This window comes from Rhizopus delemar, genomic scaffold (assembly GCF_000149305.1).
Source record: "Rhizopus delemar RA 99-880 supercont3.13 genomic scaffold, whole genome shotgun sequence".
Taxonomy (NCBI): domain Eukaryota; kingdom Fungi; phylum Mucoromycota; class Mucoromycetes; order Mucorales; family Rhizopodaceae; genus Rhizopus; species Rhizopus delemar.
In genome coordinates this window covers 239,399-252,696 of record NW_027137839.1, presented here as the reverse complement: position 1 = coordinate 252,696, position 13,298 = coordinate 239,399, and the positions used below count along the sequence as shown (strand labels likewise).

Genomic DNA, 13,298 nt, shown 5'->3' with positions numbered 1-13,298 from the left:
ACAATGCTTTTACTTACCTTTCTTCCGGCGTCTCCGTACCATTTTGTTCAGGTATAGCAAAAACAATACCACCTATTTCTTCTGCATAGGTCTGGTTATCGGGTATGTATTGGCTACAACCATCCGGCTTGTGATGTTATGAGTTGTGTAATGATCAACATTCCTTAAAAATTCATCATCCAAGTTAAACTTGTGCTTGAACCAAACAGATGATTGCAATTGAGTATCTTCTGTGCAAATTATCAATTGCCAATTTATCTTTCGAGAGATATCTGGATGCTTTGTATTAAAATCGTGTATTTGACGCAGAATACGTCTAGATATGCCCAGGCCAAAATCTTCAGCATTCCATACTGAGTTCTTATTGTACTCAGCAATCTTTATGAAAAACGTTAATCATATTTCAGTGGCATCCATCATGTATTTATCGTTACCTTTTCATTCTCCATCACTACATGGTCTGCAGCTAAGCTCTGCTGAATTCTTTTATCTATCTCAGCACCATTGAACTTTGGTGTGTTGTTTTTAAGATAATCGAATTTACAATATGGGTTGTTTTTCATTAAAACCCAACTAAGCTCTCTCTTGCTCTTGAGGATACGATGATCTGCATTTCTCTTTGTAATCCTATCACGAACCCTTCTTAGCCAAACACCAGCTTTTTTCTTCAAGATACTCCTAAGTTCGGATTGCTTCTTAACTCTCGTTTTGCTGTCAACATAGTAGCTTGGTTCAGGTAGTTTTGCACATAACAATCTGATTTTCTGCTCATTTACACTTTGAAATCGTCTTACTCTTTCTTCCATTATTTGTCTCCTTTTTTCTATAACCTTTTGCTTCTCTTCCAATCTTCGTCTCCTCTCATCTATTCTTTGCTTCTTTTCATTTGTTCTTTTGATTGTTTGAACTCTGATTTCCTCTTTTATCTTTTGTTGCTCCTCTAACCTTTGCTGCTCTTCTAGCCTTCGTTGTTCTTCTAGTCTTCGCTGTTCTTCTAACATTTGTCGGTCTTCAGGGAATTTCTGTTTGAGGACACTTTCCCCAGAACTTTCCAATTCAGTCATATTTGAGCTGTTAGGTTCTGACAATTCCCGCAGCGAAGGCATTTTGGATTCATCATTTACTTGTGATATGTCCCTCTTCGGCTTCATACTTCTTAGATCCATCAGCTCCTGCAGCTTCTTTCTTTCTTCAGCCGCTAATGCCTCAGCCTCTTGAGCTCTTTTCATTAGTAAATCTCTTTTACGTTGAAGTTCGAGCGCCTTTGCAGCAGACTTGTGTTGGACTTCACTTTCATTGTTAGGAACCTTATGCTGTGCATATACAGCCGCATGTGTCATGGGTGCCGACTGCTCAATGATAGCTTCGTATCCATTGACTATTTCACTAAATGTCTTGCCATCTTTCTTAGCTTCTACAAGGAAAACAGATTTTCTTTGAGCAAGATATGACAGAGGCTCTATCAAAGTAGGTTCAAATAAGTATCGGCATATCATATAACTTAAGAGTAGTCATCCTTACCCAAGAAGACATGTGCTCTGCTTTCATAATGCTTAAGGCCAAATAAGAGCGTGGGCTCTTTCAACGACATGTCCATTCCGATACCATAATGCTTCGCCTCTTTAAGGCACTGAGCCAAGCTGTCATAACACAATACTTTACGTACATATTCAGCTTCTACACCAGCAGCCCTTGCCATATAAGCCACGTTCATGGCCTTCAAAGCACCTTTGCGTACTTCAGGGAAATGCGTTTCCAGAAGGCATGCCATCAGAAATGGTGTGTGTGGGTCAGCAACCAACTTGAAGAACGAAGCATAATTATTTTGACTTCCAAACGCGTTTTCTGCTTTATTACGTCTGGATGATGTCTCCTCAATTTCATTGCTTCGCTGCGCCATGGCATGAAACTTCAAAGCTTGTTTGACATAAGGGTGTTTGAATATGTGGGCAGGTTGTGAGGAAATCTGTCTGACAACATCTTTATCCCTAATGTGTGTAATAATATAATAGGCTCTGAACTCAGCTTCATTTGGAGTCTCAATGTCCTCTTCACGCAAGTCTTCATAAAACTCCATCAAACTTAGCAAAACTATGGATTTGTTGATAGGCTTAGGGTCTATATATTTTGCTAAAGCAGAAGTTGCTTACCTTTTCTAAGTTGTTCAGTCTCTTGCTGTTCACTAAACTTGCTTTCATCCATACCACACATTTCATGCAAACATAAGATATGGAATCGTGCAATCCGCTCATGCACTTCGACAGCTGTAACATCACGAATATTTTGAAGAGTAAAGTCTTGACGGATGGATCTTGTGCGATCACGAATAAACGCATGGCACTTCTCTAATGGATAAGTAGACATGACTTCTTCAATCAAGTAATCCAAAGTGGACTATTACAATCAAGTGAGTAAAGCAGAAGAGAGAGAAAGAAAAAAAAGAAAAGAAAAAAAAAGGATTCTTACTATTAAAGCCTCTGGGGATCGTACATCAGCAGGAAGTGGTTGATCGTTACCAGCTGCTGATCGTCTGTACGCCTTAACTGCTTTGTTCCTATCAAGATTTCCATTTTCATCCATCTCAAGTCTATCAACGTTATTTTGGATTTCTCTTTCAATCATCTCAAACTCAGGACATTTTGTTTCGCATGTGCCGCGGAAATCGATAGCGTCTTCTAAACGGCGCGGGGCATTAGGATCAGGGATAAGGCCATCCTTGATAGCTTGTTCCCTTTCAACAACACGATTCTTCTTCATCTATATAATATCTCAGTATTCAAGCTATTCCTGAGCTGATGTAAAGTCAAGTGCATTTACCTGTGCATATATTTCACTTTTGGAAGTGGTACCAAAGCGAGCTGCTCTGTCTTCAGCTGTAACTTTTTGTGCTTGGTTCTTGTTTTGCACTTGGCTTCTGCTCTGTACTTGGTTCTTGCTCTGTGTCTGTAAAGGCCTATACTATACGTTAGTTTTGTTGTGATATAGATGAGAAATATACCCTTCGCTAGGTTGAGAAATATTCGTACGCCCTCTATTTTCAAGACCTTTGCGACCTCTACCAAGACCACTGTTACTTGAAAGATTGCCAATGTCATTTTGGGGTTTGGGTGTAGATTGCCTTGATGCAAGTGACTTTTCGCTAGGCTGAGCAAAGTTTCTTTGTCCCTTATTATTATTGAAGCCTAGACGACTTTTATTAAAGCTGCTTTTGGCTGGAGTATTTTGGTTATCACTCTGGTGCTCAAGTGTTGATTGTCTTGATACGAATGGCTGATGACTTTGCTTCTCATCAGATTGAACATACCATCCTTGTGTATTAATATTATTTGATAAGGCTCCAAATCCTCTGTCAGGACCACCAGTATTCAAGGAAGCGTGGCCAGCGTATTCATTTTTAATGATTGGCCCAGTTGAAGCAAAAATGTTGTTACTGTGTCTTTCTTTGGGCTGGACAAATGTTTCTTGTATGTTGTTATTGTTTAAGAATGCTCCACGACCTCTACCAAATGCTGGTGTGCTTTGAGGGGGTATATTGTCATTTCTTTGTCCTTGCAATGGATGTGACTGGTAGGCGTATCCTTTGCTAGGTTGAGTAGCGTTTCCATATTCATTATTAAAGCTTCTGCTAAAGTTGGTGTTTTTTGCGCGGCCTTTATCAAAGTTTTCAGTGTTTTGTGCATATAAGCCATCATGTCCATAGGTTTGATTATATTGGTCAAAGGTTTCAATATCCTGCATATATGAATCATCGTTCTGATTGCCTTGATTATACTGGCCGTGGTTTCTGTTTGTGTTGTTAAAATTGGCAGATTTTTGAAAAAGCCCTCCAGATACAGCTCTATATGTTTGATTGTACTGACCACGACCTCTGCTCGCACCTCTACCTGTACCAGGGAATTCATTGCGTTGATTTACTGTGTTGCGGATTTGTGATGAATTATAATCACGAGAGCTACTTTGTGAAATTGCATCTTCAAACGCGCTAATGTCCATTTGTGTAGGTTCAGTCCTTTTTTTTAAGTTCGCAAACACGGATTGCATCATTTTAACTCAAAAATAAATAAATAAATAAACTATAGGAAAGAGGTAAAATAAAATAAAAAAAATAAAACGCCTGAGTTTTATAAATGTTTGACGTTTAATTGATTCTCAGCTGCGTGTCGAAAGCTTGACAAAAAAGCTTCTGCATCCATCAAATATATGCAATCTCCAACTATTGGGAGAGAGACATAGACGGTTTGAATATCCCTCAAATTCATCTGCCTACGAACTCTTCCGTCATTGTTTATCTTAGATTCCTGTTGATACAAGTTAGCCTCCAATGTCACATATTTATATTAATTTATCAATAAACTCCAACAACCAACTTTGCTTTATTTCACTCGATCCTTATCGATCATTGGCCTATAAGCTATAGTTAATTTAATACTGCTTTCTATGTGTCGGTATATATTCTGGGCAACTTCTTTTACCAAGACATTTCCAAAATTCGCTCTGTTGTATCAAACTTTATGATCAAGAAACCTTACCACGTATAAAATGAAGTATATTGCTTCTGCCGAGGAAGCTTGGAAAGCTTAATCTAATTGGTTTCCACATACAATAGATCACCTTATTCTTTAAATGGACTCACTCGCTTCTGTTGTCAAGTCCAGTTCTCATTCTTCTAATGTAATAAAATTATTATAGATTCGCTTGAAAACATGTACAACTCGTAGTACCAGTAGATATATATTACTACAAGACGGGGAAAGCATCTCAACTTTGCTTACTCAACACCTGTACCTTTTTAACTAAATCAAAAAGTATAACACTAGAGGACTTCAACGTAATGGTATTCAGCTCACATACATGCTTAATCTTGTCCATCAAAGACATTTTCATACATCCTAAACCGCGCTTCAAGTCCCCTTCGATTTGTGATCAAATGAACATTTCAGGTCCCTTGCACTAAAGCTATCACACTTACATTTAAGCAAGAATTCCACCCCCTGAGACTAGCAATATTTTTAAGCGAGCCGCCAGCAGGATCTCCATGCTGCTGAGGCCAGAAAGTTATTCGTCAATTGCTTTTTTTTGGTATGTATTGTATCCCTGAATTATCCACGTCTTAACAAACGGAGACTTGACTCGGTGAGGATGCAACATAAACCAGCTTTACAATCATCGTCAAATGTTTGTAATTTCCACTGGCTCTTGCTGCTGCTGCTTTCTTTGGCCAAGAAGGCAAGTCTTCAAAAGGGCATTCTTAGTGGGTCTCTATAAACTCAAAACACTACAAGCAATTACATGGAGAGGCCAAATTTCCAAACCAATAATGTTCTGGTTATTATTTGAGGTAGCCAAGATATTTGTTCAAAAGATAACAGCAAAGGCTGTTTAAAGAACTGATGCGTCAATATATTCCACATTGGCCGATTGATTGGGCAGAACCACAAAAAGTGCTTATTTGTCTTGATTGCACCACACAGCATGCATCCTTCATCTATGATATAGTTGGACATGATTTTATGCAAAAGGGGTGTGTAATTAGTCTTGAATGATAAAGCCGTCATAAGATAATTTGTGCTGGATGAGGAATTGAGGCATACCAAAACTTGTTTCAGGAAGGTTTGCTAGCTCTAGGATACGTAGATGGGATGCTGACTAAAGGAAGTATATTAAAGTTTCTGAATCACTTGGTGAACAACTTTTTGGTTTATGTGTCATCCAATATAGGCGAGGTAAAAAGAGATACAAACTGATGCACAGGACGTTGAAAACTACAATAGGGTATAAAGCCTGCAAGAGCGTAATTGGGCGAACTTGTGAGGACGGCATTTTTTTTTTTCAACTACTTGGCTTGTACGTGCAAGATTGAGGTATGTTTCAACCTTGTTTGTCTGCTGTTCAGATAGGAAAGATTTACTGAGAATAAGCCTGATACTGATAACATTAAATCTATATAAATCTTTTACAAAGAATAACTTCTAAAATATATTTTTATGGGGGTAATTATATGTGAGCAAATTTGGGCATCATCAGAATAAAGATAATTCTTTCGCTGTACTGGTATTCAGATCAGACTAGTTGCTTTCATAGGCTATATGATCTAGAGTACGGAGCAAGGGTTGTAAGCAACTGTTCTTTAAAATCAATGCTACGCTTTTCTGGAAAAAAAAAAAAAAAAAATTAAAAGTAGAATCGCTGATGGTGTGTATGTCAGAATACAAATATAGTATCACATACGATTGGTGGCAAAGAATCTTTGAATTGAAGTTGTTTGCATCGATTGAAATATCGGGTAAGTCATTGCAGTTGAAGAGCTGAATGTTATATGGCCGGATTTAGGATGGCCATGCTTCCCTTGTTGTGGGTATCTAGCAGTCTTAAAATGTGACGGATAGAAAGTTTTTGCATTTAAGAAATTTCATAATTTGCAGAGTGTAATCGTTGAAAGAAGCTCTGAAGAAGGTACAGTATTTGTATAATATGCCATATTTAACTTAAGAAGATTATGTTTGCAATCATACTACTTCTCTATAAGAAGAATTCTCGTTATGATAGAATGTTAAAATACTACTTAAATTCTGCAATGATGCTATCTACATAGTCGAATATTTGCTTTATGATGTTTGTAAGCGGGTAGGTTAGATAGACTGTAGCAGTAGGATCTTTTTTATCATGTCATTGGAGAGTGTCATTGGGTTGAAGCATGTTGCGCCATCCTAATTGACCTTAGCCTGAAAGAGAAACGGCCTGTGCTTTGTGGAATTTGGGCTGTATATTGAAAGTTCTTACATATAAAAACATTAAAATAACAGAGCTTGTAATTATGTTGGTCCTTGAGAAACATTATGACATCGTATGCATAGGCCAATACTTTAATTGCTGATGATCATCTTGTTAACCTAATTGATCCTGGATGAAATGATTTATGGAAAGTAAAGCCCGAAATTAAATGAAAGGATCAAATAAGCCGTAAAAAAGGCTTGATTGAAAAGAATAAGAGAAAGAGAGAAAGATAGAGAAAGAGGGAGGATCTCTTCGTCTAAGGCTTCTTGCTTGCTAGATCGGTGCTGTAAGAATCCCATTGACATTAATACAGGGAGAGGTTTCAAAAAACAAACAAAATACAGTGATCCCCCACAAAACTGTCCCAGTGCTATGCAATTTTCTCTTCCATGGATTGTAAGGCTATGGTTATCAAGTTAACGTACATCATTCAATTGCGAAGCTACTTCGTCATTTCGTTCTGAGGTTCAATTTTCTCTCTGATTGGGTTTCTTTGGACCTTCTAACACTACTAGAATCTTCCTCTACTAGAAACCTCTTCTACTGGAAGTTTTCTTTCATTGATTAAATTTTAGAAATGTATAAATACTTCACATTATTTTATTCAATATAAAGATATTTTATTCTTAACTTTAAAAACATTTACGTGATACTCTAACCAGCCAATTGAAAGGGCAACACAATTTACTGACGTATCTCAAGCATTTTAACGTAAACTGTGTAGTATAAATCCCAATTCAGTTAGCGTAGACGAAGATAGAGGGCGTAGGAAATATGGGGTGCATTGAGACAGTTTTGTGGGCGTTTCAAAAAAATGTGGAATGTTTTATTTATTTTAAACTAATAGTATGTCCCAGCGTTATGTAATCTTGATACACCATTGCATACACTTAGGTATGATTTCTATAATCATTTGACACTCTTATGGCTTCATTAATTCACTCCAAACTTCGATATCAGGTTCATAAATTTCATCCGCGCCTTTTACGGCTATTTCATAATCATTCAGCCTTCTTTTTAGCAATGATCGCATGTCTTCTATGGGGTTTAAGTTAGAAAACTATGCAAGAAATTCCAAATTATTGTAGAGTTGCTCTCTGAGGTGTTCTTTGACTAATTTGGGCGTATGCTTAGGATTATTGTCATATTGAATAGGTACGTAATGTTTTTCTAAGACTAGCATATTGGTGCCATACTCAATAGTCTGCTCCAATTCATCTTCCAAAATCTCTTTGTATAATTCTTTGCTCATGTTACCGTTTGCCTTGAGCACCTATTTGACTCCAGCATAGATAATGACATTGCATAGCATAATACTATCTCCACGATGCTTAACAGTTATCTTGACATTGTGAGATTTTAGGCTTTCCCCTGATCAAATTCAAGTCCAGGTGTGGCCATCAGAGTTAGGTCTATTAAACTTATGAAAATCGAAATTAGCATAAACGAAGTTATGCCAGTATCGTTATATCTAATAATTCCACGTAAAAGTATGATTGCTCCTAGGTGCTCTGTGAAAATTGTAATTGAAAACTCCCATCAAGATGTACCAATCATATGATACCTGATCATGTTGAAGTATAGAATTTACAGTATGCAAGAAATTGAATCATGCAGTACTAGTAGTGATAGCATATGCAATCATATCAAGTAAATTTTCGGACAAAATATTGAAATAAAAATTTTGAAATAATATAGCATGTAAGTTCAAGGCCAATTGATATGCGTGAACTTAAACTTGTGATTTCAAATTGTGAAAAAAGAAAGGCTCAGATGCTTGTTTTAAGAATACATATATAAAATTTTTTTCAGTATTCTGTTACGCCGTCTTTAGCTTTAATAATTGTTTCATATCGCCTCTTCATGCTTCGAACTAATCGATCGGCAAACTCATCATCCAGTCTTGCCCACTCTTTTTGTAGAGCCACCTTCAATTGCTGCAAGTTTTTGACTGATGGTCTTTTTCTCTCAATTTGCCTTTATTGACACTTTAAGGCTTGTATCTAATATGTGTAGACTCTAACTTGGTAAAAATTCTATACATATATATATATAAAAGAGGTTATTTGGTTCATGTATTGACAAAAGCTTTTCAGCCAAGTATCACATAGATGTTTAGCAATCACATATAACAATAATCATGCAAAAAGCTATTGTTTATACCTCACTTTGTATTACAAGAACAAAAATCAAAAGCTACGTTTTAAAGTTGGGAAAAGTAGAGAAAGAGAGAGTGAGAGAATACTATGAATACGAGTTTACTACAGTACAAAAAAATTTCAAATAACTTTCTTTTGTTTTCTCAATTGTAGCACATTCAAGAATAAACGATAAGGATTTATGAGTTAAACGTCGATTTGAATGATATTGATCTGCTTCATAATTATATGAAGCGTTGTATTATACATCATACCTACTTTTATTACGAATATAAAGATGTGTCATAAATAATCCTCTTCTTCCTCTTCTTTAATTAGGTTTTTTTTTGTTTACTAATTAACGATTCCAAGCCCCGTTTACACATGAAAAGAACGGCAATTAAGGAAATGACGCCCCACTCTTTTATTTTCTCATCTCTTTCACATGAAGTTGTCATGATTTCAAACACTTACAGACAACCAATCAACCAGGCTGTATTCCTTGCTATTATCCCCTTTCGCAATTCAAAGCCATTTCTTATTTTATATAAGCAATTTCATCTTTCTTTTATGTCATTTACTTTTATAAAAGATAGTAAAAGTAAAAGGAAGAGAGAGAGAGAGAGAGAGAAATATAAAGGATCGATCTCTGTGTGTAACTTGCTATGTGAAAAAAAAAAAAATTAAGCTTTTTAGATGAAATAAACAAAGCAATCTGTTAGTATAGCCTTGAAAGCTATTTGATTAGCATTGACAACCCCATTCTATTACAGTAGTCGCTCTATTTAAGGGTGGCCAAAATTTTTGAAATATCCACCCTTAAATAGAACATACCCTTAAATCGAAATTTGTAGCTGTTAAAAAATTGAACTCACTTTATATGTATTGTAGCTACATTATAGACATGTTTGTACAACATGTCTCCACATAGGCCACTGTCGGTTAGTATAGGTTTGGTAATTTGTGCAGGACATTAGCAAATCAAAACTTGCTTAAGACTTGATCAAAGTTGCTGGAAGGATAATATACGAGTCGTAGACTCAAAATAATTTTGATGAGAATAAATATGACATAACAAAATTTATTTTCTTTGTTTAGATTCTATCTATAAAAAAATATCTAATAATAAACCTGTACGCCTTTCTATTTCTCAAAAAAATTGAGCTTTTGGATCAAAATGCTACTGGCTAGCTTAATCAAACAGAATTAGGTGAATGGGCTATGAAGAAATTCAATTTAGATCAACCACTTGCCCAACAGACTATATGAAACATTCTCAAAAATGCTGAAACGTTATATAGTAATAATAATGTTGTCAATAATGGAAAAAGTCTAAAAACGACACGCTATCCTCAACTTGATGATGAAGTAGTAAAGTTTGTTGCAGACATGAATAATAACAATCTGCCAGTCAATCGAGACTCAATCATTCGATATGTAAGGCCTATTGCTTGAGTGAAGTATAGAATCCTTGAAAAAGAAATTTTATTTTCTTATGGATGGCTTACCAAACTTTTTAAACGAATTGGAGTAAAATGCAGGCCAATGCATGGTGAAAGTGCCTCAGTAGACATCTCTTCTGAAAACATCCAGATCGAATTGAGGAATATAGAAGAATTCGTTGGGCCCTATGATCCTGTAGATATCATGAAATTTGATGAAACAGGTTTATATTACCAGCAACCACCAAGGAGAGCCATATGTTCCGAGTCGCTTGATGGCATAAAAAAAAGTAAAACTCGTGTAACAGTTGGATTGCTCTGTAACTCGGATGGGACTTACAAAGGGCACCCGATTGTTATCGGACAACACAAGAGCCCCAAATGTTTTAAAGCAAGAGCTAATTTGTTATCCATGACAGCAATTGGAAAAAAAGATGAAATTGAATACCATTATTCTACTAATGCTTGGATGACAACATACGTGAAAAAGTTAAATGTTGCCTTTGGAAGACAGAATCGAAAAATTGCTCTTCTTTTGGATAATACGTCAGTTCATAAAATAAGAATTCTGCTCAACAACATCAAATTGATATTGCTTCCAGTAAACACGGCTAGTAAGCTACAGGCTCTTGATGTAGGTAGCCTATTATTTGTTGATAAAATGCTATGTAATCTGTCTTTTTGTTTTACATTTTTCTCATTAATATTTTGTATATACAGGAATTATTGACAACTTTAAGGCACACTTCCGAGCCCAGCAGTACGACCGTGCTTTATGTCTGTATATCAGTAAAAAGTTGGATAATCCGAATGTTTACAAAATGGATCAAGCTCAGGCTATGTTTTTTCTAGCTAATGCATGGCTTAAAGTAAAACCAGAAACAATAAATGGAATGCTCCCAGATCTCCCCCAGGAACCTTGACAACAATGTTACTGATGTTAGTCAGTTGAACCTTGAAGCAGTTGAAAGCAAGATGATAGTATGTTATACAACAAGCACTACTAATGATGAAGAAACGGCAGAAGGCAACGTAGACGAAACAGAAGAAAATGATAGTACAGAGCAAGATGGGCAGTGTGTCGATATAGTAGAGTGTAAGAAACGGTTGAGAGAAGCCTATGAAACCATTCTCATGTACAAAGTTTCTTTGAACGATCTTGATCGTAAATTACATCGCCGAATTCGAATGAGATTGGCTGACTCTTGTGCTGAATTAAGTAAGTCAAAAGAGCAAACAGGTCTTCGATCTTGTTTTACAGTAAAAAAAATTATTGTTAGAGTGCTCCAAAAAACTATCACTTATAAAAAAATTTTCTATTTAGTGGTAAAAAATATTTGCGTTGCACCATTAAATAGAATAATGGTATAGTGGTATTTATGCTGGGAACTTATGCCGTTCTTTAGAAATACACCCATAAATAGAAAATACCCTTAAATCAGACACCCTTAAATAGAGCGACTACTGTTTGGTTACAGAAAACACGATTGGCGATTGATCTTGACGCACATCTCAGCAGTGCCGAATACGTGCAAAAAGTCATTCAACAAGAAGTTCAAGTCTTGCATGATGTCAATTGCTCCACATCTGTTCGCGTTTCCAGCCATGATATAACTCATCGCTCGATGTCACCATCAATTGATGATAACACAACTTCTATTACCTCGAATTTTGATAATCAAGAGACTAATGATTGGCAAGAGTCTGCGAATACGCCCGTATTGGCAGATTCTGTTTTAAATTCTAACTTCTTCGTTGCCACTGATAATGAGAATTCCACCGATGACTCGGCTTCTGCGAATATGACAAGACATAATAACGCTGATCTCCTAGATTTGCCTGGACATCAAACATCATCGACATTGCTTTCTCATGCAAATGCTTCAGCTGAATGGATGTTCAAAGGCACAAACATCTCGACATTATTCATGATATTTCAACAAAAGGTGGTTGACATCACAGTATCTGCTTTGCTTCATATGGAAGCATCGATCCATGAAGCACTCGCTTTATCTCATGTATTGCTCTTAGCGCCTCAACAACATAGTCAACTCACGATCGATGTTTTCACTGAAGAAATCTTGGATGCTCTGACCGAAAATCTTGTACATGAATCATTGAAACTGAAACTCGATACTGGCGTCGTTATCTGCGGAAAAGTATTTCGGATTATCGATTCGGTACAAATGCATCAACTGGATAATGATGAAGCCAATGTACAATTATTACAGCTTTGTGGACATGTAGATAAACACACTTCTTGCGTGATCTGTGGTATTGCCTATGCGATGGGCGAGTTACCATTACAGGCTATAAAGAACAAACAATCAATTAGCGAATATGAATTACCAACCACCTATTTTCATCCAATCTTGTCATGCATTTTATCCAGTCCTGAAAAGCGTGTTTTATTACGATGGACCAATATCGAATCGGATGCCAGTGGTGATAAAAGACCAGATGCAACCCTGACAAAACTCACCCAACTCTCGTATGGGCCAAGCCTGGGCTTTGGTGAAGCAAAAGTAGCACAGCCCACTACAAACAACAATGATCTATGCCATGATCTCCTACGCTTAGGAATCTTTTGCAAAGAAGCCATCGATACCCACCATTGGAATGCATGTTTAGCTTTTCAGATTCACGGATTTGCCATTGTCTTCTATTTGATGCGATTACGTCACGATGGCATTTACACCATGTATGAAATCGCAAAAGTGTTATTGCCGCGTTCATTGGAAGAATTATCATCATTTATATCCTTGAAAAATCTTCGATCTTTGGCTCAAGTATCCGAATCATTTTGGCAATTGTGCAAATCCGTACCTGCTTCGGAAATTGATGTAATGATTAGCAACTCTCGTCCTACACATCCATGTTTCTACAATCTCATTGATAGAAGCAAGAACAAAAGTAGAACTTGTGCCTTGCGTTTTGAGCAATG

The 13,298-nt window shown here is 36.6% G+C and overlaps 3 protein-coding genes across 3 annotated transcripts; 1 reads left to right on the top strand and 2 right to left on the bottom strand.

Annotated features, from left to right (window-relative positions):
* Positions 1-416: 416 nt before the first annotated feature.
* Positions 417-3,993, bottom strand: RO3G_13942 (uncharacterized protein; the record flags this gene model as incomplete). Its single annotated transcript, XM_067668526.1, has 6 exons — positions 417-1,459; positions 1,522-2,091; positions 2,151-2,394; positions 2,467-2,757; positions 2,818-2,953; positions 2,999-3,993. The coding sequence occupies 6 exons, from the start codon at positions 3,991-3,993 to the stop codon at positions 417-419; spliced, it is 3,279 nt and encodes a 1,092-aa protein (XP_067524627.1).
* Positions 3,994-5,099: 1,106 nt separating this feature from the next.
* Positions 5,100-5,504, bottom strand: RO3G_13941 (uncharacterized protein; the record flags this gene model as incomplete). The annotated part of the gene is made up of 2 exons (XM_067668525.1): positions 5,100-5,232; positions 5,290-5,504. 2 exons carry the CDS (start codon positions 5,502-5,504, stop codon positions 5,100-5,102), a joined length of 348 nt encoding a protein of 115 aa, XP_067524626.1.
* A 5,738-nt stretch (positions 5,505-11,242) lies between these two features.
* On the top strand, positions 11,243-13,271 carry RO3G_13940 (uncharacterized protein; the record flags this gene model as incomplete). The annotated part of the gene is made up of 3 exons (XM_067668524.1): positions 11,243-11,614; positions 11,797-13,197; positions 13,254-13,271. 3 exons carry the CDS (start codon positions 11,243-11,245, stop codon positions 13,269-13,271), a joined length of 1,791 nt encoding a protein of 596 aa, XP_067524625.1.
* Between the last annotated feature and the right edge of the window lie 27 nt (positions 13,272-13,298).